The sequence below is a fragment of the Protopterus annectens genome, chromosome 10.part0 (assembly GCF_019279795.1).
Source record: "Protopterus annectens isolate FY-2018-M chromosome 10.part0, PAN1.0, whole genome shotgun sequence".
Taxonomy (NCBI): Eukaryota; Metazoa; Chordata; order Ceratodontiformes; family Protopteridae; genus Protopterus; species Protopterus annectens.
Genome location: NC_056744.1, coordinates 371,092,205 through 371,120,156, shown reverse-complemented (window position 1 = coordinate 371,120,156; position 27,952 = coordinate 371,092,205). Strand labels below are relative to the sequence as shown.

Sequence of the window (27,952 nt, the reverse complement as noted above, 5' to 3'; positions counted from 1 at the left end):
ATGCACACAGACAGAAGCTGGGAACCTTCTGGTGTAGAAAATACAAGGCATGTCAATATGTTAAAGAAAACAACATTTTTGTACAGCCTGTGCCAAGTAGGAGGTATACAGCCAGATTACATGCAGGTTGCAGAACTAAAAATGAGGTGTACTTGGCTGAGTGCACATCATGCCAAGTATTCCACGTTGGAAAAAAACAAAAGAATGTTAAAACAACGTATATTGCAACATATGAGTGACATTAGATTATGTTTGAGAAGTGATGCTTTATATCAACATATAGAAATAAATAAAGAGCATATATTTCAGTTTATGGTGCTATACATTCAACAAGAGAGCATGAGGGGAGGGGACATTGTACACAGCACTGAATTAGCTGAACTAGTATGCAAGTTGTTGCTGGTGGGACTCAAACCTAAGTTTTAAACACTGTAATGCAGAGCTTTTTATCACTACACTATAGTGTCACAAAATAGCTGAGTAACTACCTTTCTTCACAAAATGTGGATATTTGTTTCATAAGAGAAAGGAACATTAGAAGAGTTTTGAAAGCAAATTTTCAGTATTTTAATACAATGCTTTACTTTAAATACTTACCAAGGAACTCGTCAGGTGCCTGTGTAAGTATAAAAGACTCGGAAAAAGCCCCATAACTGTGGGTAGTTACATCATTTCTGCTAGATCCCACATATTGGCTTTGCCCTGGTTTTTTCTCCACAGTTACTAATCCACCCATACTGGACAGCTTCCCGTCATGAATGGCAGCTTGGCAAACATAAGAGTCCTAGAAGAGTTTAAATTGTATATAAGTGGAGAACCAGATAAACATATTAAATGTTGAGTAATACATTAATGCTAATATAAAGAAATATCACAAAACATGAAAAAGTACTTCTGCTCAAAATTTGGAAGACACATATGTACAAATTATTATATCTTGTTATTCACATGCATAAAATTACTAAGGACATTTGCTGAATATGTGTTCTCTGGCCAATAAAAAAAAATATAAAAAAAAACCAATAAAGAAAGAGCACATTTTAATGTGCCAACTACAAATAATAGTATAATTACAGTCAAAAGCTTTATCTTCACTCGTGATCCTGATGCTAGCTAATGATTCATCTTTCAAAATATTTATGCAAAAATGGAAAATAGGAGGAGCCACATACATATAAAAGCAACGTGCAGTATCAGAACAGATCAGGATCTATATTGCAAATAATAAACTAAAAATATCAGCACAGGCAGAAAAGGTTAGAAAATATACAGATAAATATAAAGGAAAAAATACAAAATAAGCAATTTATTGATGTCCCAAAAAGGTTTTATAGAGAACTGGGAAACAAGGCAAAAGGAATTGAAACACCACCCAAAAAAGAGAACTAGATACATTTTGGAGAAATATCTATGAAAATCCTTTGGAACATAACAAACATGCTAAATGGGGTCCATAACATATGAACGAATCACACAAATTGCGAACGCTCATAATATCGAACGTACCGGACCTTGAAGTGCGTTTTCTGACATTGCGGTACAGTGAAGAATGGGATATTTGCTCTTTCGTCACTGTAGTGTGATCTTGGAGTTGGAATATATATTTAGTGGGGGGCACAGCCCCCCACAATAGGAAGTTTGAGGTCCGGTACATTCGATATTATGAGTGTTCGTAATTTGTGCGATTTGCTCATATGATATAGACGGTTCCCATTCAGAAGCCTGAAACATCATAAGCCTGAAAATCAAAATCCTGAAACCAAAAGCCTGAAAATTCAGAATCCTGAAAACTCAAAATCCTGAAAGCCCAAAATCCTGAAAGCCCAAAATCCTGAAACTCAAAATCCTGAAAACACAAATAATGCTAATATGTCACTATAAAGACACTAATATCTACCAACTGACCCTGACCCTAACCCTAAGGTCCGTCACTATCGCACACTCACCTGACCCGCGCCCTAACCCTAACTCACTTAAACCGCCCCTAACCCCAATATTTGTCACTATTGCATACATGCCTAACCTGCGCCCTAACCCTAACTCACTTAAACCGCCCCTAACCCTAAAATAAAACCAACCGCACACTTACCTGACCCCAACGCATGACCTAACACCACAGGGCTAACAATAGCAAAGCCACAATGACATCAGTATGTCTATTTTGTGTTTTCAGGATTTTGAGTTTCAGGATTTTGGGCTTTCAGGATTTTGGGCTTTCAGGATTTTGAGTTTTCAGGATTCTGAATTTTCAGGCTTTTGGTTTCAGGATTTTGATTTTCAGGCTTATGATGTTTCAGGCTTCTGAATGGGAACCGATATAGACCCGCTAAATGGATAGGAGAAGTAAAAGAAAGAAAAAGAAGTTCAAATGTACAGGATATGAAATGGAGTGAAACAGCCTGAGAGATTGAAATAAAATTAAGAAAAGGTCTTAATTGGAAATCCTCAGTTCCCGATGCAGTACCTAAGTTCTGGCTAAAGGTATTGATATTTCTACATGAAGATTTTGCCATGAGTAACAATGATTTATATGAGCACCCAGAACAGACACCAACCTGGTTAACAACAGAGAAAACAATACTCCTAATTAAGAGTGGACCTGCAAGCTATCCTAAAAACTATAGACTAATAACTTGCCTTTCGATGATGTATGAACTATACACTGGAATTGATGCCAACTGAGTTTACAATCATTTAGAAGAAACTCAATCATAGCCATAGAATAAAACGGTAACAAAAGAAAGTCATATGGAACAAAGGCTCATTTGTTTTTAAATAAAGTCATAACACAGAACTGTAAAAAGGGGAAGAATCTAAGGATGGCATGGATATACCACAAAAAAAGCAACTGACAGTATCCCACACTCATGATTAAAAGAGTGCTTAAAAATAAATAAGATACACCCTACACTGATCAATTACATTACAACGACCATGAAACAGTGGCAGACCACTTTGCAATTAAGCCATGAAAAAGGACAAATTATTATTCCAGGATAAAACTTTAAACAGGGTATTCCCGGGTGATTCTTTGTCACCGCTGCTCTTCTGTCTTGTCCGTAATCCATTAAGGTGTTGACTTAACATATTAAATCAGGGCTATAATTTGGCTCCCAGAAAACAACAAAGTGTTTTTTTGTAGATGATTTAAAACTGTATGGTTCATCAGATGAGGAAATGAAAGCACAACTGCAAGTAGTCAAAACTTTTTCAGATTATATAAGAATGTCATTTGGTCTTGATAAATGTGCAAAAGCAACCTTTTAAGCAGAAAAGCTGCAACACAAAGAAACCATCAACCTGGGAGGCAGAGCCTAGATGGCCAACTGAGAGCACTGAATTTTGAGAGCTCCATAAACTAGTATAGTAATATAGGAACATTTTATTATTTTCATGTTTAAAACATCAGAAATCTATGGATAAACTACTAAACTACATAAATATCAATTTTGGTGGTGATATACAAACATTTTCCTGTCAAGTAACTTGGAGATATATTGAGTCACTGAATATGAACAACTCAAAGAATTCTTGTCCAGATGCTGCTTTGAATAAAGAACTGCAATTGATGACATCTACATTACAGGAACTATCTTTGAAAATGGATGGATTTAAAAATGACTTAGAAAATCTCAAATTAAATTCTCAAAAACAGACTGATACTCTTAAGGAAAGGCTCATCCAGACTCTGCTACACTTTGCTGTGAAGGAAAGGTTAGTTTGCTGTTATTTTTTGTATTACTTTCTATATTTTGAATACTGTAGTTTGTTTTCTTTACCTTGTGTTTTGCTTGCATTCTGTTTTAACAGCATATTAAAACTTCAAAAGAGACCACAGCTCTCTCTGTTCTGAGTCAGGCAGAAATTTTTCCCGCCCTCCCACGCATTTAAGTTGTCTTGTTAAATACCACTGTCTTTCTAGTTGCCCGCCTCTTATGTTAATCTGACCATATATCTCATTTCTCTCTACTTTCACTGGCTTATGTGAGTAATCACAAAATCATCATTTTTGAACTCCCACCCCTTCAATTATTTAAATTTATTGGCCATCCTACAGTATTTCATAGTACCAAAATACAAAAGTGACCACCCCTTTCAATCCATCTTGCTGTTTTAAAAATAGTAACTCTCCACTAAACCTTAACTTTTTAAACAGGTAAAACTCAAGTTACCTACTTTCACATCTAAGTTCTCTAGTGCACACTGCAGAGTGCATTCTTTTCAATCTTACCTTTAAGCATCCCTGTGACTAGCACTTTCTCTAATACCTGCTGGAAAGCACTAGGAAGCCTTAAACCCATACAAACACTGAACTCTCCTTGTTAACAAGGAGAAATTAATAGTAGGTACTAAACAGCCTATAATTGCAAAGTACCTTGCTAAGGAAACAGCTCCTATACTTTACAAAGAAAAAAAAAAAGCCCCAAACCAGGCATGTCCAAGGGTCAGCTTCCGGTGATTTCTCCTGTCCACCTGGTGAATCTGGGCATACTGGGGCAATGCAGCAATTGCCTCATGTACACAGACAACCCTCTCCTCCTACCACCCAACACTACAACCTGTGAGAGATGCACTTACATAGCCAAAATGGAAGCAAAGCTCTCTCCACCCAAGATTGTGCTAAACAGTCAAGAGGAGAAGGTTAACACCCACACTACACCTCAAGCAACACATAGCCCTTCTAAACCCGCACCACCAACACCCACATATAGCAACACTAAATCCACATATGCAGAAGCCCTTAACTGTAACCTGCCCAAGCAACAAAGACCTCTGAAGCTGAAATGCAAACAAACACCAATCACAACCATGTCACATAGTTCACAACACCAGTGTGCCACCCAGCAACAGCCCCTAAGACAAGACAATGTACTTAACACTTTAGTCATAGGTGACTCTATAGTCCGGCACACTGATGTTCCTCTCACCAGATTGAATAAGGAGAAAATTACAGTCAGCTGCCTGTCGGGTGCCAGGATCCGCCACATAACGCATGCACTCAAGTCACTCCACAACAAGTACAAATATGACTCTGTCATTGTCCATGTTGGAGTGAATGACTTGAGACGTACCTCCCTGGACTACATGAAAAGAGACATGGAAGAGCTCTCGGATCAAGTGGCCCAGGCAGGTATGACCCTAGCCCTGAGTAGCATCCTGCCTTCGCCCAGAATGATACCACAATATAAGGATAAAATGATTGACTTCAACAATTGGCTAAGCTTATGGTGTCATTCAAAGGGGATCCAGTATCTGTCTGCCTGGGATGACATGATTGACAGACCATGATGCTTTGCCAGAGATGGTCTGCACCTATTGCCCCTGGGATTCAGGTTACTGGCTAAGGCTCTTGCCACCTCTATAGTGCCTTTTTTAGGCAAACTTCAAAGGACAAAACCACCACCATAACAGGTACAAGCATGCAAAATCTGAAAGTAATGCCACTCAATGCTAGACGTCTAAACCTCAAAATGCACTCTCTCGAGGCTCTCCTAAAAATGGAGAACATCGATATCTGTGCAGTAACTGAGACCTGGTTCAAGGCTCCAGAGAGCACCCCTGCAATACCAGGCTACAACTCTTACCACACTTTTTGGCCACCAAACCAGGACCGAAACATTAAAGGTGGAGGAGTGTCAATATTCACCAAGGATATTCACACCACCAGGCTAGTTGGCCAACACAATGTGTCTGAAATTCTCCAAGTGCAACTAACACTAGGTAAGACTGCAATCCAAATTGTAGCTTGCTACAGATCCCCCACCATACCCCAAGATTCTCACTACACCTTTCTAAACATACTGGAAAATATTAAGATAGAACCAAACACCCTAATACTGGGTAATTTTAACTACCCTGCCATTAACTGGGAAAACTACTCATGTCCCAACACCTTTAGAACGGTTCTTGGAATTCATAAATTCCAACGCCCTGGATCAACTAATCCATAGTCCCACCAGGGGCTCCAATATCCTAGACCTGGTCATTACCAACATGGGAAATCAATGCTCCATACCTATGGTCACCCCCTCGTTAGTCAGGTCTGACCATAAGCTAATCACCCTTAACATCCACATCCCACCCCCACCCCTCAGTAAAGAAACCACCATAAAAAACTTCTCCAAAGCCAACTTCATGCTACTCAAGTCAGAAGTGACAAACTTCATGACACCCATGCAGACGGGAACTAAAAGTTCAACTGCTGAATCCCACACTAAGGCACTGTATGAGCACATCCACTCATGCATGAATTGTGCCATCCCAAATAGAACCAAAATGCTCTCATCCAAAAAATGGAAGCCAATCTGGTGGTCCCCTGCCATAAACAAACTTTACAACAAAAGGAAGAAACTTTTGCAGAAAAGAGGAAAATCCCAGGATGCAAAAAACTCCCTTACTAGCCTCAGTAAGAAACTGAGATGCCTCATAAAATCCTCCAAAGCTAGTTATGAAAATAAAATTGCCAAAGATTCCAAAGACAACCACAAAGCATTCTATAACTATGTCAAGAATCTAAATGGCAATGCTTAGATCTGCTCTGAGCTAAAACAGAATGGCATTAAATATACTGATCCGAAGGATATTACCAATATCCTGGCAGATCGATTCAGTGCCAACTTCACCCCCATCTCACCCCCTAAATGGCCCATCTCAATACCGGAAGATTGCCAAATTCCAGTAATAACGGCCACACAGGTACAAAACGCACTCTCTAAAGCCAAGAGTACAGCATCCATGGGACCAGATGACATCCCGGGCTGTGTACTACATGAACTACAATATGAACTGGCACCTCACCTAAGTGTCATGTTTAATCATAGCCTCACCTCAGGTTTCATGCCCACTGAGTGGCGCAGAGCTACAGTTATCCCAATCCACAAGGGAGGATCCACCTTGGATCCAGGAAACTACCATCCCATCAGTCTGACAAGCCTTATCTGCAAGGCCATGGAGCATATTATCATGGAACTTATAAACAAAGACATTGGCAACCTTCAAACACTAGACCCCACCCAGTTTGGGTTTGTGAAGGGCCGATCTTGTCTCCTGAACCTGATTGACTTCTTGGAATCAGTCTCCAGAGCCATAGACAAGGGTAAGGTGGTCCACTCAGCCTATCTAGACCTTGCCAAGGCCTTTGACACCATCCTCCACTCTGGAATCATAGATAAACTTACTAAGTTGGGCATTAATCCCTATGTCACCCAATGGGTTGATAAATGGCTTACTGATAGAACCCACACTGTAAAAGTAGCCGACTCCAAATCCAGCTCCAGACAAGTGACAAGTGGAGTACCTCAGGGTTCAGTCCTGGGGCCGCTCTTGTTTGGCATCTACTTCTCTGAAGTACAGGTCAACACTAAGGGACTCTGGCTAACAAAGTTTGCAGATGACTGCAAACTGGGAGCCATTATTGAATCCCCAAATGATGTGGATACTGTACAAAAGGGCCTTACAGAAACAGATGCTTGGTGCCAGAGCCATGGGCTCAAGCTCAATGCCAAGAAATGTATTGTTATCCCCTTTGGGAAAAACATGTATCCATGAATTACCATATAGGTGGCAGTACACTAAACACAGAAAGTGTGATAAGAGACTTAGGGACACAGGTGGACAGTGGTCTCACCTTCGATAACCACATTGCCACAACAGTCAGGAAATCCTTCTATGTGGCACACCTCATCACGAAGGGCTTTTCATCCAGAAAAAAGGAGGTCATTATCCCACTGTACTCATCCCTCATTAGACCCATTATAGAATACAACGCCCCATTTGGTATGTACCTCTCAAGACAGCTGCAACAACTGGAAAGGCCTCAGAAATACCTCACTAAAAGAATCACAGGCCTAAAGCAGATGCCCTACGCTGACCGCCTTAAAAAACTCCAGCTATACTCTGTCACATATCATCTACTCAGAGGTGATCTCTTAACATACAATGCCATGTCAAACCCAGAGCTGTTGGACATGCTACACTTAAAGAAATCCCAATCCCTCAGAGCTACACGCTCCAGGGATCTAAACCTTGTCATCACAATAAACAAAACATGCTGGAGGGATAGGTTCCTGACCCAGAGACTCCCCAGACTCTGGAATAGATTGCCCATACATGTCAAGCAGAGTGCCTCTTTGGACCTCTTCAAGAGGAACCTTGACGATTGGATGGGAGAAAGGAAATTCACCCCAGGGATCATGTCAGTCACCCTGCTAGACAGGGGTCCAGGAAAGTAAATAATGTGGGAAGAAATAGCCAGGGAATTGTTATGGCTAGGCTTGTATAGGCCCTAGGGCTGATAGCCTAGTACCAACCCATGAACCTATGAACCTATGAACTATTACAGCAACACCATACAAAAATAACAAATATAGTTACTTCTCTAAATGACATTGAAGGGAGACTCAGAGAGGAAGAATTCCAAAAAGAATTTCTGCTTAAACATAATAAATGGCTGCTTAACAAAATAGATGACTAGGAAAACAGGAAAGGAGAAACAACATAAGGATCTTTGGACTGCCTGAAAATACAGAAGGAGAAGACATTATTTCATTCTTAACAATCTGGATTTCTGAATTTTTAGACTTGAAAGAGGGACTTTCATTTGGAATTGAAAGCATAGCCAGCCTTAGGCATAGTATTTCGGAGATCGATCAGCTCACAATAAGGCACCAAGCTCAACTGAACAGAAAAGTTTATTACAACGCTAACGCCAACAATATAGTGCACACGTTTTCATCAAAAGTATGACTTCATCAGACATGTCTGATGAAGTCATACTTTTGATGAAAACGTGTGCACTATATTGTTGGCATTAGCTTTGTAATAAACTTTTCTGTTCAGTTGAGCTTGGTGCCTTATTGTGAGCTGATCGATCTCCGAAATACTACACTAGTGAATCTGCTTCGGACCATTTTTTGGTTTATTGGTTTTCCTTTTTTGTGCTTTTGTTGTTTAGCCTTAGGCATAGGCTACTAGGTGGCTGCCTATGGTGCCGCTGTAGTAAGGGTGCTTTTCCAGTAATTTGTATGGTGTAGGTAGACTAGGATGGGGGCACCGGGAGGTGTCTGGGGGTGTTGTGGAGCCCTTTTGTCTAGGGCACCAGTTGACCAAAGGCCATCCCTGATTGAAAGGGTGCATAGAGCACTGAGGAAACCTGCTTCTAACTCAACATATACTCCACCTAGATCCATAGTTATAAAATTTCTTTCATTTCTGGACAAGGAACTAATATTAAAATCTGCTTGGAGAAAATCACCCTTAAAATACAATCAAAGCCTGATAAGGTTTGACAATGATTATTCTTTCAGAATACTAGAACAAAGGAAAAAAGTCTGGCCAATAATAAAACTGCTGAAATAAAACAACATTAAAGCACAGCTGGCCTTTCCAGCCAAGATAAAAATACTTTTTGACAATGAGATGAGAACCTTTAATGACTTAGAAGAAGCTACTATATTCATCAAAAACAACAACATAGTGTCTATCCCAGAAGAAATGGAACAGATGGCCCCTTCTCTTAAAAGAATGTTGTGTCTTTCGGCTTTTTCCCGGTTAGGGGCGCCACAGCGGAACTCCGGTCCACTAATGATTGGCAGTAGATTTTTATGTATCGAGTTGCCGGCCCTGATGCACAACCTTCAATGAAGGTACGCCCATTCAAGCATGTCTCCACACAGAAGACGCTCTAGCTGAGAATCGAACAGGACAACGTCTTACTGTGAGGCGACAACACTACCGCAGCACCACCACCGCAGTACCCCTTCTCTTAAAAGAATAAAAGAAACAAATCCACAGACTGATGCTAGAAAGAAGAAGAAACAAAAAAACTGATTCCAAGATTACTGTCCCCAAAAAAAAATAACTCTTACAACTACAGCTCTCAAAGTATAAACTGATATAGTACATAACTTGTCATCTGTTTTTATTTTTTAAAAAAAGGAGGGTTTCTTAAACAACTGAGAAACAGTAATGATTTATTCAGAATGTTCAAAGAGTCCAATAATTCTTCACAAACAAAGGTAGGTCAAGATGGATTACTATTTACATTATATACTGCATGAGCCAAACAAAGCAACATATAATACAAACGCAGAAGTTTCTGTTCCCCTATTTGAACTCAGTAAATACTTATCTTGTTCATTTTTCATTGATTTTACTTATAATAATGTAGGTAATTAATTAACTAACTCAACAAGATATCATTCATCAGAGTACAGACTCAAATGTAACACATTAACATTATATATAATAGCAGTAACAGTAGAGTGTTTTGAAAAAGATGCTGTCATGGAGACTAATGACTTCTTCAGTTATTATGATTTAGAAATGTCATGTATATCCTGGTTAAATAATAGTAGCAAGCTCTTAGTACAAATGTCATCATTATTCAGTCTAAATATAGTCAATATCAATTATGGCAGGTATCACAGCTACAAATGCTGTTTGATCAATTCTGATATGGTGTGTGTGGATGCAGCCATGTCTGGCAGCTAGTACAAATGCCATTATTATTCTGTCTAAACATAGTTAATATCAATTATGGCAGGTATCATAGCTTCAAGTGCTGTTTGATTAAGCCTAACATGGTGTGTGTGGATGCAGCTGTGTGTGGCAGCTGTTGTATGTTGCCATTTTTGTCTCTGGGAAGCTGCGGGTTGTGGCTTGTGATTAAGGTTTACTAATGCTTGTGTATTAGGAAGAGACATTTGGTGTTTTAGCCTCGATCCAGGGGAAGGGGGTGGATAAAACTGTGATTTGGGATATTTTAGAAGAGAATAGTTTGTTTATACATCTGCTGAGTGAGAGGTGGGAAGGGTGGAAAAATGTGTTATCTCTTGTTGTGGTGGCTTGTTGGGAGGTTTTTTTTTTTTTGATCTGTTTGATCTCCGTTCTTTTCCTGGCTGCTGCCTCACTGAAAGGGAAGGAATTTAGGCTTGAAGTTGCAGTGAAGTGAAGCTTTGCTTCAGGTGTATCGCGAGCCTCTGGTATGCAGTACACAGACACACTAACAGAAACAGATGCTCCCAGGTTGCTATGGTAATGGAGACAGAGTGATGATAATGCTTAATGGCTCTGAGGAGCCTCTGAGATGATTCTTGGCAATTAAGTTTTTGTTAAAAAAAAAAAAAAAATATATATATATATATATATATATATATATATATATATATATATATATATATATATGCACACACACACACACACATATATATATATATATATATATATATATATATGTATACATACACACAATAAAAGGGCTGTTTTAGACCACATGTACACATATTGATGGACTCCCAACACTTTGGTTAGCTCATTAAGTTGATTCTTGATAAAAAAATTAAAAATAAGCGCAATTTTATATTTGAAATGTATTTTGGTTCAAACACATTAAGGACTTACATAAGATTGGAAGTCTGAGTTATTGTGAAAGACTAAGAACACATGGTCTTGTGTAGTACCCTTTTCAGTGGTCTGGGAGGTGAGCTTGTTCGGACGTGTTAGGCATATGGGGATAGCTGATTTTAGGGGTGTTTGGGGTTGCCGGGAAGTGCTAGAGAGTCATCAGATTTCCTTTGTGGAAATATCTGTGGGAATGGAAGGTGCGTTGAGTTGTTCACTGGCAGAGTGGCCACTGCATGGAACAGGCTGGTGAAATGGAACAGGACAAATATTGGTTTGGATATTTTAAGAACAGCCTGGAAACACACCACATGAACTAGTGAATGGTATTCTGGCAAAACTGGATGGGCATTGTTGCCCATGCTTGAAGTACTGATATGTGTGTATGTAAGGATGGAAATATATTTATAACAAATAAGAAACTAGAAGGTTCTCATAATTTAAAGTCTATGGAATGTATAAACATGCTTGGAAGGAGCTTATAAGAATAAGCATTACAGCTTGTGGTCTCTCAAATAAAACAACAGCTAAAAACAAAAAAACAAAAAAAACCAATAGTTATGTCATGTATGGTTTTAGTAAAATATATAATCATCATAAGATGAAGCAGTCTGCTGAATTTAGATATTAAAGACAGGATTTAATAACATGGGCTTGTGTATATTAACACTGCTGTCTTAACTTGTCATAAATGACATACACTACATTGAACATCAAGGGGAAGCACGATGATTTTCTTATATAAGTAAATATGCATAACAAGTCATGTAATTCCTTTAACTTGAATTGTAGTTTTTGTAGCCCATCTTGACCATATATAATACTTAAGTGGTTAACAAGGTAACTAATGTTTTATGCATGACATCAAACTGACAAAGTTGTTCAAGAGAAACAATAGATGCCTGTACTTGAAATGCCACAGAATGTAACAAACATATTCTATTCTGAACAAATTGTATAAAATTGACACTAGACACTCAGTTTAATAACATGGGCTTGTGTATAGTAACACTGCTGTTTTAACTTGTCATAAATGACATACACTACATTGAACATCAAGAGGAAGCATGATGATTTTCTTATATAAGTAAATGTGCATAACAAGTCATATAATTGCTTTAACTTGAATTGTGGTTTTGTAACCCATCTTGACCATACATAATACTTAAGCTGTTACCAAGGTAACTAATGTATTATGCTTGACATCAAACTGACAAAGTTGTTCAAGGGAAACAATAGAAGCCTGAACTAGGAATGTCACAAAATGTAACAATCACATTCTGAACAAATAGCATTAAATTGATAATAATCACTCAGTTTAACCTTTGCTGATTATACAAAATAGAATGTTGCCATTTAAATCTAAAAACTTTCAGTATATGCTATAAAATGGCAATTTATGAATATGGAAAGGGAATTTGTAATCATTAATCACAATAAGTGAATTTGTTATTTTTAACCTATAATTTCACTTATTTTATACTAAGAAATGACAGATATAAAAATCCTTATGTGTAGGAAATGGGGGAAGAGGGATGCACTGATAATTAAAATGTACTGACTTTCATCAGTGTTCACATAAAACAAACTTGATGCTTTAAGTAAGTTAGCAACAAACAAAGTGATTACTTAAATTCTGGCAAAAATGAAATATAACTTCTGATATATCCAGTAAAATGCATTGTATTATAAACATCAGGTATAAATATTATTATTATCTATTTATATTAAGTAATACATTTTGAAAGACTTCATCAATAAGGGTGAATATGTTAAATAACTGTGTGCTATAATCTTTTACTGAGGTTTTATATATGATACATCCTACTTTACTATGATTGAATTGCTTGTCCTCTACCTTTCATGTAAATATTAATTGCTTATACAATAAGTAACATTTATATTGTATTAGAATTCTGTCTAATCTACAATAGTACTATATCTGTTCAAAATAATATAAATATTGCTTATTCCTATTACAAATATTCTCCATATGATAATTAAATTTATGGAGCTCAGATGTTCTGGATTGTCAAGGTAGGAGTGATAATCTGATGGACTTAGGTTTATCCATCAGATTAGGAATGATTTTCATTCCATGGCTAGTGCGGATCTTAGTTTTGTTAACATTTATTAATTTAAATTTGATATTTCACAAAAAGATTTTTAGTATGCCTGACCAAAACATTACTTTATTGGTATACATTGAAAGTTTAAAACTGATAATGTCCTTTAAAAGCTCAAACATATACTTTATAGTTATCAGAGGAAAATGTTTAATAGTCACAATAAAACAAAAAATACATAGTCTAAATAACCTAGGATGGATTTAACTTTATTATCTTTAAATACCAATGTCTTAAACAATCCCAGCAAGAGATCAAATCTACTGAAATATTTAAAACTGAACAAAGCACAAATTGGCTTCCTTCAAGAAACTCATTTCAAAACAAATGACAATTACAAATGGAATCCTAAGGAATATATGATATTGGTGCAATCCACTTAAAAGACAAATACAAAAGGGATACAATTTTATGGAAAACAAATGTGATAAACCCATAAATCATTTATAAGTATGATGATAAAGAAGGCCTTGTGGCATTAGTAATAGTTAAATATAATAACAGAATATGGACCCTAGCCAATCTATACTGGTTTCCAGGCATTGAAACAGGAAATGTTAAAAAACACTTTGATTTTATTTCCAATAATTATAAAGGCAACTTAATATTAGGAGGAGATTTTAACTGTATATTTGATATTTCTGAAACTACACATAAAAGATCGCTGCGTACATCTGCTGTATCAAAAGCTTTAAACAAGTGGATAGAATCATTTCATCTTGTAGATACTTTTAAATTTAAAGAAGATAAATCTTTGTTGTTTTCCCATCAAGATCACAGATTTGGTACCCAAACTAGAAAAGATAAAATATTTGCTGCCCATGACTTACACTCTAAAATCATTAATTTCTCATTCACTTCCTGCCCCTTTTCAGACCACAATTCATTGATACTAAAACTTCAAAACGGGTACAAACCATTAATCTTGAACTCCAGAATTCCAGCATCTTTTTCTTCTTTCAGCTTTTTCCTGGTTAGGGGTCGCCACAGCGGATCACCTGCCCACTCATGATTGGCAGTAGAGTTTTATGGTGTCGAGTTGCCAGCCCAGCACCCAACCTTCCACAGAAGGCACACGCATGCACTCACTCATGCCTAGGGCCAATTTAGAGAGTCCAATCCACCTACAGCATGTCTTTGGGATGTGGGAGGAAACTGGAGCACCTGGAGGAAACCCACTCCACCAAAGGGAAGACATGCAGACTCCACACAGAAGGCATCCCAGCCGAGGATCGAACCAGAGAACCTCTTGCTGTGAGGCAACAATGCTAACCGCTGCACGACCGTGACTGCCCCTCCAGAATTCCAGCACATATAACTAAAATTAAAGAGTTCAAACTCTGGTTATTATCTGAATTACAATTCTTCTTAGATATTAATTACACCACAGAGATAAATAAAATAATGATATGGGACTCATTAAAATCTTACGTATATGGTAAAACCCTAACTTGGTATAAAAAATCAGAGAATGGGATTCTGAATTATTAGATTTAGAATCCAAACTTTTGTCAGTAAAAGCAGAAAAAAATCAAAATAATTTGGAAATGAAAAAGAAAGTAGAAATATTAAACAATAAATACAATGAAACTCTAACACATACAACTAGTTTAGCTTTAGAAAAACTAAAAATTAATACCTTGCCATTGATCTGAAGAAGGTATTTCTGAAAGCGCTTATCGTTTGAAAGAGATTTTATTTTTGTCTGGCCACTTTTTATGTTTCAAGTTTTCAGTAAAAGATTTGTGTTCATTTTTTTTGTTGGATTTTAACAGGTTTGCCAGTCATCTGTGGTGGTGTCACTGCTTTTCTCTTTGGATTTTAAAAATGAATACCTTGGACACTTCTTCCAAATATCTACATAATTTATCCACAAGAATCAAAATACAGTCAAAAGTTAATAACATTAAAAGTATCTTCCATGAAAAGAAAGGGAAAAATGTCTCGGATATAGGTGACATTCTCTATGCCAATAAAAATCACTATATGGAACATTTCCAAAAAGGGGGAAATACTAAATGGTATACCCCCCAATAATCAATTTAATTGTAGTGATATTTTGGTCTGTGATATTAAACACACTTTTAATGATTTTAGTATTTACAATTTTAGTAATATATCATTAGAAAAAGAACATTTTAGCCTGCTTTCAAAAGGTTTTAAGTGTATACCCTACAAAAAGGGAGAACTTACACAGTCCCTGCTAGATATAAAGCTTTTTTTAAGAAAAATCAGTTTAGGCTTATTATTACCTTCTGAGGGGGATGTAGTTAACCAACACTTGAGGAGGAGAACCATATTTAACCTACCCCTACATCCACAATTATTAAAAAAATCTAGAAAATTTAATGGAAAAAGAATTAAGAAGCAAGTTTAAGAAAGTAGGGTTTAGGCCCAATTTGAGTAACAAAGAAAGGGAGATTTTACAAACTTTGAGAGACAACTATAATATTAGAATTATGAAACCTGACAAAGGGGGAGGGGTAGTTATAATGGATAGTATTATATATGAAGGAAAAATGAATGAAATTTTAATGAACGTGGAAGGATATACCAACGTGTCAATTAATGAAGTGAATATTGCATATAATAAAATTGATATTTGTTTAAAAGATATGTTATATGAAGGGTTATATGATAAAAAAAATTTTATTTCTTAAAAATTGACAAACCTAGAGTCCCCATCATTTTTGGGATCCAGAAGATCCACAAAAATGAAAGTGATCCCCCCCAAGACCTATTGTCTCAGCTAGTGGCACGAAAACACATAGCCTAGCTGAGTTTGTTGATAATAAGTTAAAAGATTTTTGGATCAAGAAATAATCTATTTTAAAAGACTCTTGGGACTTTCTTGAAGCCATTATTGAAGAGTTTTTCTGTGATAATTTGTTGTTTGTTACTATTGATATTGTTGATTTGTTTTCTAGCATCCCTCATTTGGAAGGGATGGAAATGTTTGAGGAGACCGTGTTTCAAAATGACACATTATCACACAATGATAAAGTTGTTTGTGTATCACTAATGGATATGGTCCTTAAGTATAACTTTCTAAATTTTTGTGGGGAGTTTTATAAGCAAGTTAGGGGTGTTGCAATGGGGCAGCCTGTGCTCCCACCTATGCCAATTTGGTTTTGTCCAGGTGGGAGGAGTTATACATTCTTGAATCCAGTTTTTGGTAATGTTGGAAATTATACCGAAGATTCCTGGATGACACAGTAATTTTGTGGACAGGGGTATCAGGAAATTGGAAAAATTTAAGGTATATATGGGGGAAACAACTAAATTTTTAAAATGTACTTTCAATGTTTCCCCTCAGAAGCTACAGTTTTTGGATGTGGAAATTTATAAGGGGAATGATAGATTTGAATCTAGAATATTTAGAAAACCTACGTTTTGTAATTCCTTTTTGCTCTATCAAAGTGCACATCCACATTACTGTAAAAAGAATATTGTGAAGGGACAATTTGTCAGAGGAAGCCATATGACCACCCTGGATGCTGATTTTATGGACAAATGTATTTTATTAAGTAAAATGTTTTCAGAGAGAGGGTACCCCCAGGAATTTATTAATAAAATCAAGAAGGAAGCATTGGATGGGAGACAAGGTAGATTCAAACCCATCCTCGGAAATAGGGCCTCTATTAATGTAGGTTATGACTCCTCAGATAGCTCTAATCCCCTATTGTTAATCAGCTTGACTATAGGCAAGCTCTAGTTCTTGAATATAATGCCTTTAACAATAACATTATAAAAAAGGTTGTTGAAAAGGAATGGACCAAGTTTGACTGACCTGGAACTAATTAATGGAGTTAGTTGTAAGGTTGTATATAAGAATTCACATTCCTTTAAGAAATTGTTGGAATATAAAGACCCTTGTAAATCCACGAGGAATAGGAAGGGCACATTGAAATGTGGGCATTGTGCACAACGTGGCAACATTATTGACACTGAAAAATTTTTTTTAGAAAGTAGACAAAGGTGGATCATTAGTAATGACTATTTTAATTGTGAAACCAAGGGAGTGGTTTATTTAGGATTATGCTCAGAATGTAATTCTTTCTATGTGGGGAAAATGGAGAGAATATTAAAAAGGAGGATTTATGAGCATAAATTTGAAATTTCCATAAAAAAAGAAACAAATGCTTTATATAAGCATACCACAGTCTGTCCCAATGCTAAATTTTATTTTATGGTCCTAGAACAAGTTAAGAAGGATGTGAGGGGAGGGTTGTGGGAAGAGAATTTGGAATTTAGAGAGCTATCGTGGCAAATTTCCCTTGATGCCACTACCCCCCAGGTCTTTTAAAATTAAAAGCAGAAAAATTATAAACTTTTAATAAGTAATTTATAATATAACCAGTATATGGCAGGCTATTCCTATTTTTTTAAGAAATTTTATATATATATATATATATATATATATATATATATATATATATATATATATATAATTTCATGTATTTATTTATGATAAATTTGATTTTTTTATTTAAAAGTGTTATTACAAACTTCAAGTTGAATTTTATATTGAATTCTATTAATTTATGGAAGGGTTAGATAATAAATTATGTGTATTAATCTATGTGCTTTATACTGAACATTATTATTGACTTAGCAGAGGTGCGTGCTTTTTAAAGAATTTCTGTAAATTAATTCCTTAATTCATGAACTTGTGTGATTGGTTATTTTGTATTTAATTAACGTATAAAAGGTTCAATATTTTAGTCAGAGGTTAGCTGAAGAAGTCAGTGTATTAGGACAAAACGCAGTTTTATTTAAAGGTGTTAATGTTGATGTGGTTGGCGTGACTTTTGTGGATTATTGAATAAATCACTTTTATCCAGTTTTCTCCAGCAGTTTTGGCATTTTTTTTCAGGTTAACATTTCCAAAAAGAAAATATACATACCAATCAATTAAATCTAGATGACAAATGTATTAATATAAAAAAAACTGAAAAATTAAAACTAGATCTGCAATCACCCATATCCTACAAAGAAATTATAGATACAATAAAAGAGGGTAAAGATAATAAAGCTCCAGGTATAGATGGCATAATTATGGAAATATATAAACTTTTTCCTTCAAAGATACTATCCCTCTTCTATAAACCTCTATTAGAAATCCAGTCGCAAGCTTTAATACCACCTTCTTGGAGATATTCCTTAATCACACCAATCCTAAAGGAAGACAAATTCCCAAACCTCTGTACCTCATATAGACCTATATCATTATTAAATAATGACTATAAGATATTTATGACAATATTAACTAACAGAATGAAAATACCACTATCCAAAACAATAAATAATGATCAAACTGGATTTATATACCATAGACACACACATGACAATATTAAAAGGATAATTTCTCTTATAGATTATGTTAAGAAAATAAAAAAAAAACACTCATAATTGGCTTAGATATAAATAAAGCCTTTGATTCCCTAAATTTGGACTATTTCTTCAAAATCCTAATGCTGTTTGAATTTCCTGCATCCTTTATTCATCTCCCAAAGAATATATATACAAATAATTTAGTGTATGTCAAGTTAGGTCCTTTTACCTCTGAATCTATACATATAACAAAAGGCACTAAACAAGGATGTCCCGTGTCACTGATTCTATTTGCTATGGCTATTGAAATATTGGCAGATTCAATTCATAAAATATAAAAATCAAAGGAATAGATATTTATGAACAATACAATTCTAAAGTAATGCTATTTGCTGATGACATATTACTAACATTATCTATTACAAAAGAGACATTAGAAGAATTAGATATATTAAGTGACAAATTTCACATGACTACAGGACTCCATTTCAATAAATCAAAATCAAAATTTAGATTTTTAAATAAAAAAAAGAACTGCAGACTAAGGAGGATCACATCATAGGGAAACAAGAATCTACCTTAAATATCTAGGAATTGATTTATGCAAGGATAATAATGATTTTGTCTCAAAAAACTACAATAATATCATCAATACAATTAAAATCTCTGTGGAAAAATGGAACAAAATAATATTAACATTTGAAGATAACCTACAGTTAATAAAAATGGTTTTACTGCCCAAGATTCTATATATAGCCTTGGCAATACAACTGTTAGAATAGAAATAAATTCATACCTAATAAATTTTTTATGGTTTCCCAAAAAAAAAAACAGAATAGCTTTAATGCATCATATCAGACCATGGAAACAGTGAGGATTAAACTTTGCTGATATAGAAACATATATAAAAGCGTCAATATCTAAAACAATCTCAGATTGGATAAGTCCAAATTACTCTGCAAATTGGAAAGAATTATTAACTGTAATGTCAATAAATTAATTTGATTTACAAAAAAAATTCAAATAACAGATAAAAACAATTTGCCATGACACATATTATGTATTAGTATGCAATATAACATAACTAAACCCACTAAAACCCATATTAATTATTACGTTGACTCATTTAGGAAAATCATTAATGCAAATATAGATTTAATAATCTGGTTTGATCTTTTAACACCATTTATAGTCACAAAGAACTTTCCACATAAAATATATAGAGAAATTATTAATTCCTGGGAACAGAAAAGATTTGTTTGTTGGCTCCAATGTATCAAAGAACTAAAGGTTCTAGATATGCAATTAATAAAAACAACATACAAAAATTCCACAACAGGACTGGCTAACTTTACAGAATATTTTGCCATATTCACAAAATTTAAGTAGAATAATTAACACTTCTTCATTTAAAGAAATACCTAAATTAAAAAAAATACAATTATGAAATCATATATAATGACTTTGACATGGGAAACAGTATTTCAAAAATGTTACAAAATATTGATAAGCTATAAAACAACAACCAAAACCTCATATTGGAAGTATATAACAAAAGGCCACTCAATACAGTTAACTGAAGATATTAAAACAAATATTTTATTGATAAAATATATATCCTTTACATAATACTGGGAAGTTTTTAATTGGAAATACTTGCACAGAGCATTCTTAACCCCAGACAGAATCAGTAAAATTAGTTCTTCCATAAAAGGAATATGTTGGAGATGTGAGCAAATGCACAATGCAGATTGGAACCACATTTTCTTTGATTGTGTTAAAATTAAGCCATTTTGGAATGGTATTAATAACTTTCTACAAGCTTTATTTAATGCATCATTTTATTTAACTAAAGCTTGTATTATTAAATGTGAACGAACGTTCTCATTTGAATAGATCAAACATGTATCTAGTATGGACTATACTTGCAATTTCAATGAAGTGTATAACAAGAAGATGGAATGCAAACACAATACCAACTGTGGAAGACTTCTACAGCCTAATGAAGACCACAGCATTATTGGAAATTAAAATTAAAGAACTAAGAATTTATCCAAAGCCATTTATCAACAACCCTTGGGGAAAAGTCTTATAATTGATTGACACTATACAATAATTGATCAGACATTCTGATAATGGATTGGACATATTTATAAAGTAACTGTATACATTAAGATCTGTTATAGTGTCAGGCTAATGTAAATAATGTACATAGTTATTTAAGATGTTATGCATAAATACTATGGAATTAATTCAAATGTATTTGGAAAATAAAAAAAAATTGAAAGAAGAAAACATCAGCCTGATAGGGAAATGTGATATAAAAGAACTTGAGCAAGAGGAAATGTATAATTATTTAGGAATTGATGAAGGGTCAACAATAAATCATGAAACTTAGTAAGGAATATTTTCAAAGATTAAAATTAATACTGAAATAGCGCTGACATCTAGGAACAAAGTCCAAGCTATAAACCAATTTTAAATGCTCTCCTTTTCTGACTTACAGTTTTGTAGTGATTGACTGCCCCAAAAGGTGTTAGATCAGTTGGACAGCAGAACTAGAAGGATGTTTCATGCTTATCAAATGATTTATAAAAATCAGTGTTTACCAAGACTATATATTCCCCTTTCTGAAGGAGGTATGGGCCTCCTTGAAACTGATCTGCAATTGTAGGATTGCATACATATTTGCTGATCTCACAAGACCAAAACATACTGAAAGTTTTAAAACATGAAGAGAACAAGTCAAGTTTTAAAACATGAAGAGAACAAGTCTAAGATGACTTCATTGCTTAGTTTAGCAGACGCATATCAGCATCAAGTGGGAATGAAAATCAAACCAGAAGTAGATAAAAATCAGGGAGCAACTGAATGTGCCAAAAAACAAAAGAAGAATATAAGGTGAAGGATCAGATGAGAGGCTAAAAATGTGGAAAATGCATAAATATAGTTGGCAAGTATCGAAAATTCTTGGAAGAACCTCATGATGATCAGGATCCAAGGCAGGAATGGTTAAGGAGAGGCGAATTTAAACCAAAAGGCAAAAGGATAATATTGGCAGTCCACGACAGTGGACTATGTACACATTGGTTTACAAAGTCCATTGAACATGTGGAACAAATGTAGTTTTCTAAAACCAAATTGGAAACAGTCGCACATATTGTTGCTGGGTATGATATACTAATGGCAGAAGGACTGTATACTGAAAGGCATAATACTGCATTGGGGATTGCGCAAACATTGTAATATTGAAGCATCGGAAAAACATTGGAAACATGAGTCACAAAGCATTTTAGAAAATGCTGAAGTTTATATCACATGGGATCACCCACTTCCACCAGTTCAAAAATAGATGCAAGGAAACAGATATAGTAGTCCATAAAAAGAAGCCAAAAGTAACATTAATCATTGAAATTGCTACACCCAGTGACTATAGTGTCTTACTTACAGAGAAAGACAAAAGTCATAAAATACCAGGATTTGCAGGCAGAAATGAGGGCAATGTGGAAGAAGGATACCCAGACAGTTCCAATAGTAGTAGGAGCAACGAGTCTTATAAAAAAGAACTTATAATCATACTTAGATATGTTACCGATCCATGTAAAACCATATGAATTGCAGGAGTCAATACTGGGCATATTGTGGGTGCACTTCGGCTAATATCAAAGATCAAAGCAATACTAATTTCATGACCTTTAATCATAATTTGACTTAGGAATGGGGTCCGTTCCCATCATGGTATTAGAAACCCAAAAGACTTGGAGAAATTAAAAAAGGAAGAAATGAGAGTGAGTGACTGAGACTGAATTGCCAGTCTTGGGTGTAAGAGTTTGGTTGAAATCCTGACACAGGAATTCCACCTGGAGAAAGCACAGTCTTGAGATTATATGTACAGTTACTTAATAGTAACTCAAGGGCATGAGCTAGGCAAAGGACAGCATGCACACCAACTGACCAGTGCAAGTGCATGCACATTGACTGACCACTGCAAGGCATACACATCGACTGACCACTACAAGTGCATGCACATCGACTGACCACTGTAAGTGCATTCACACCAACTGACCACTCCATGTACATACACATCAACTGACCACTGCAAATGCATGCACATCGACTGACCCCTGCAAGTGCATGCATACCAACTGACCACTCCAAGTACATACACATAAACTGACCACTGTAAGTGCATGGAAGATCTCACTCACAAGCAGATTGCACAATGCCTGCCAGTCAGCCTCTCCCTCCCATAAGTGGGAAGGAATGAATAGGCCACTCCATTGACATTAGACATACCACAGTAAATGGTTCACTTTTTTTCTGCAGACTCTGTTATAAAAAAATTATGTTTATATTATTGTATTTGGCAATGTAAGCCACACATGTTAACTAGTTCCAAGACCCTTTTTAGTTGTGATTTTAGTCTAGAGATTAGGAACTGGAGTAGGATGGGGGCAAAGAAATGTAGGGGTAAATATGGGACAAAGGAATGAAGGGGTATCTGTCACTCTTACCACAATGAGGCATCTATATCAGAATGTGTTTGAAACAAGAAGGTAGCAAGAGTCAAGAAGGTGGATGTTTGTTAGGAGCACATGCAACTTTTTCCAATTTCCTGTCATCTCTTTACTGCTGGGACAAGGCCATCACCATGTTAAAGGCACATACTTACCTCAACACTTTGTCTCCTCTATACTAGCTGCTTACAGCATTCAATGTTACTGGAGTTAAGCCAGTGGAAATGAAAGTTTGACATGGGTTTCCCATACCTCAGAGCAAAAAAAAGATAAGTCATCTGGATGCAGCAGAATATCAGACCTCCCTAAAAGTCTCTTGTACCTGCATTAGCTTCCAACGGAGGGTTAACAACCTAACAAGCAATGGCACTTGTAATAAATATATCTGTATGAATTCGTTTTTTTTCTTTTATTTGTATTGTTGCCCATGGTGTTTCTTAGAACAGCCATAATTGAAAACCTAGTGTCCCCTATGAGGCTTAAACTCCCTGCACCAGAAGTTTCAGCTTAAATCTCCACCTTAGCACAACCACCAGTTACCCCATTATAGCATACTATGCCACACTGTACCATGCCATACCATGTCATATCGTACCATGCCATGCCATGCCATACCATATTGTACACCAGACCACATCCCAGCATACCATACCATTCTGCACCATGCCATACCATACTGTACTATAATCATACCACATCATAAGATATGTACCTTGCCATGCCATACCGTACTTTACCATACCATACCATACCATATAATACAGTACCGTACCATGCCATACAATGCCATACCATTCTATACCATGCATACTATACTGCGCCATGCCATACTATACCATACCATTCCATACCATACCATACTGTACCAAACCAAACCAATCCATTACAATTAACTGCATGCCATTTAATCAACACGGAAGTAATCATAGTGAGAAAAAACCTGAAGCAATCACATGCAGAACAGTAAAACTCCAAATACTGCATGGAATTCTTAAATGATTATTTAATTATTTTATTCAACATTTGTTTACCGGGAAAGTCCGACTTGGAACAAAGCCAATTTTTCAGCAGAGGCCTGGGGGAAATGCTCCAAACGCATGTCTTTGTAACATGGGTGGAAATCCACACAGACACAGGCAGGACATGCAGACTCCACACAGAAGTCACCCCAGCTGAGAATCAAACTGGAGAACCTCTTGCGTGAGGTGACAATGCAACTGCTGCACCACTGTGCTGTCCAAGGGGCAAGGACCTCTTTAACCCCCAAAGTGTGGTCAATATTCCATGACTCTAGTCTCTATATATACGAACTCTGAGGTCACACAAATTCAGAGAAATGATAAATGTGAAGAATAATATTAAAACTCAGCTTCTCCTTCTTCCCCATGTCCTGTGAACCAAAACTGAAAGCACAGTAACTGTGAGGCTACTAGTTCTAATGCATTGAAACATCTACTACAGGAACCCTATAATCTTTCTGTGGCAATATTCTGAGGCTTGCTTAAAATAGTACATTGCAGGCAGTAGGTTTCTCTAGCAAACCACCATTGGCATGACTGAATGACACAGAAAAGTATAAGACCCTTGGTACAGTTCTCCCGAAAGACAGCTTTGCAGACAGAGCTTTGCCATCTTTTAGTTGGAAGCAGAATGATGGTAAGTGGTAACTCCAGAATGTATTCCCCTTCTGTGCACTGGTATGTTTGGGATACATAATGTCTACAGTCTCCAGTTCAGGTCATCCCTACAGCACTGGCCAGAGCCTGTTGTCCTGTTCTTTTTCTCCTGGAGAGAGTTAGTTTCTGATGAATGCTTACTCCTCCAGCCAGCATGGTACATCAGCTCCTATTTTTAGCTTGGCTCCCTAGGTTATAGACTATAATCAATGAGTGCAACAACATTCCTGGTACAAGTTTAGGTTTTCTGGCTGTATGACATTTAATTCTGTCTCCAAAAGAAAACAGAAAACTGGCAGTCTATTGCATTGTGTTATTATACATGGCACCACATGGTTTGACATAGGTAGTGTGGTGTCCACCCCAGAAACACTTATGGACCACTTCTCTACAACAGGCCATCTGATTTAATATAATAATTTCTCATATGGATAAGGGAAGTGGTATAAAGCAGACCAAATGCAGTCATGACCAGACCAAAACAGCAAAAGAATATGTAATATAAACAACAGTTTAGCCAGGAAATATTCATGTTTTTGCAAGGTGGAAGGAAACTAAGGTACTCCAACAAAGCCTATGTGGACACAGGATGAACATGCAAACTCCAACCAGGCAATAACTGGAGATAAGGACTGAACTCTAGTGGTATAAGACAGAAACATTGAGTATTAAACCACAGTACCACTGCGCCAGTTGGGCACAAACAGAAATAGCTGGATCTTCCCTAATCTGGGACCTCAGTATCAGGGGTCAGATTCCAAAAGAGTCTGCCCTGATTCCTAAAGACTTGATCTCAGTGTAAGTGACTTATTTCTGTGTAAGGCCTGTCTATAAACAGGCTTACTACAGGGACCAGATTCCAAAACACTTGCTCTCATCCTGCTCTCAGTGTAAGTGGTCACTTTCACTGACAGCAAGTATTTTGGAATCAGGACCCATACAGCAACCCTACTGCCTTCCCAAAGCACTCTTTATTGAAGAGATATGTGATAATTCACAAAAATATGGAGATATGTGATAATTCACAAAAATATGGTTCATATGCTGTTAACAATGACAATGGGAAGTTTTTTGAACTTTATTAGTTTGTTGTAAACTGACACTAACTCAAACAAAAAAAAAATAAATACAAACGTACTATTAAACCTCTGTCTATAACTATGGTTTGGGATGATTCCCATCCCATCCTTTTTCTCTGAGGAAGAGTGCCGATGAAATAACTTCTTCCTTTCTTACAGACACCTGTGTGCCAAAACCTTGGACACACATGGAGAGAAGCAGGACTTAATTGGCAAAAAAGCAGAGAGTGTTTTATTAGCTGTATTAAGTTAGCAAATATAAGTTTTGAACTTTCAAGTAAAAAGCATTTTAAAATGTTTGTGTCTTACAGCAGTGTAGGTACCAGTTCCCCAAACACGATGATTTTCAGCATCACAGTTCTCTGGGCAAAACACTCTGTGAAAGAAAAGAATCATACTTTATATACAACACCATTACATTTATAATTAAAAAGTGGAATTTCTGAACTTTGTATGTATAATTTACTCTAAGGCAACATTTTTTAGCTGAGCTGCAGAATGCTTAGTCAGTCTCAGTGCCCACAGTAAATCAAATCAGGCTCCAGCAAAGCAGTTTATACGTTAACTCTGCTGACATCAAATGTAGTTGCAGAGGGCATAGCATTAGTTACAAGGTTTGTATGTGGTTTTGTCCATCATGTCCAAATGTTTAATTAGAAGCCCATTAATCTGATGGGTTTAATTGAATGGGCTTAAAGTAACTGGTCCTCAAATTATTGTAACACATCCAAAAGTAAAACATATCAAAGAAATCATTAGAGGAAACTATTACTATATAAAGATACATTTCAGTAACAAACCACCTTGTTATTTTATAGTGAAAGGCACTTTATTTTTTTAAATCAGTATGATTACAAAAGTGAAACCTTATTGTGAGAAATGAAGTCAAATGTACAAATTCTATTACTACTACACAGGTGTGGCTATGAATACCTCATTCTACATTTAGAAATGTCTGTCATTAATAAAGTCACCTCTGGGAATCTTCAACAATCAACATGTTTGAGTCCAGATGACAAATGGTCAATGAGGACACAAAGCAAGCTGTTTGAATTCCACCTCCCCACCCATCATATCATGACTGTCTGGAGCAATTTGGCTTTGGTTACTCCCCCCCAACACACACACACACTTTGAATCACACCAGACTCTTGCAAAATGCACAGGGTCATTTTTTTTTTTATCATACAGAATGGTGATATACATCTAAATGTTGGATCGCATTCATACCCTTTTGACTACCTTGAGAAATATCTACAGGTCATACAGACTTAGCCACTTACAGACAAACAGACAGACACATGTGTCCGTGCGTGCACAGACACACACACACACACACACACACACACACACACACACACACACACACACACACACACACACTCACATACACGCACACAGACACGTGCACACACACACACACACACACACACACACACACACACACACACACACACACACACACACACACACACACGTGCACACACATACACACACACACACACACACACACACACACACACACACACACACACACACACACACACACACACACACACACACACACACACACACATTAACTCTGAATCCATCAAGGATCAGAATGACCAGTGAGAGGCATGGATCTCATATCATAAGTCAAACATTACTACTCTTTCTGAAATATGGCAAAAATCTCACTTCTTTGTTCCAGGGCTTTGGTCAGAAAACTAGCTGGATCTTAGAGGTATAAGCATCCAGGTCAAACAGCCAGTGGGAGAGTTATGCTTTGAAGAGATACCTTGTATGCACCTTAATAGCAATATGTTAGTCTTCAGACC

The 27,952-nt window shown here is 36.3% G+C and overlaps 1 protein-coding gene across 1 annotated transcript in view; it reads right to left on the bottom strand.

Annotated features, from left to right (window-relative positions):
* The window catches only part of LOC122813138, a 211,479-nt gene that overhangs the window by 8,223 nt on the left and 175,304 nt on the right, over nucleotides 1–27,952 (bottom strand). Inside the window, exons 13-14 of the mRNA XM_044085285.1 lie at nucleotides 26,442–26,508; nucleotides 598–784 (exon numbers count right to left, since the gene is read on the bottom strand). Of these exons, the coding sequence (XP_043941220.1) occupies nucleotides 598–784; nucleotides 26,442–26,508 (254 nt within the window). The remainder of the gene's footprint in view (nucleotides 1–597; nucleotides 785–26,441; nucleotides 26,509–27,952) is intronic.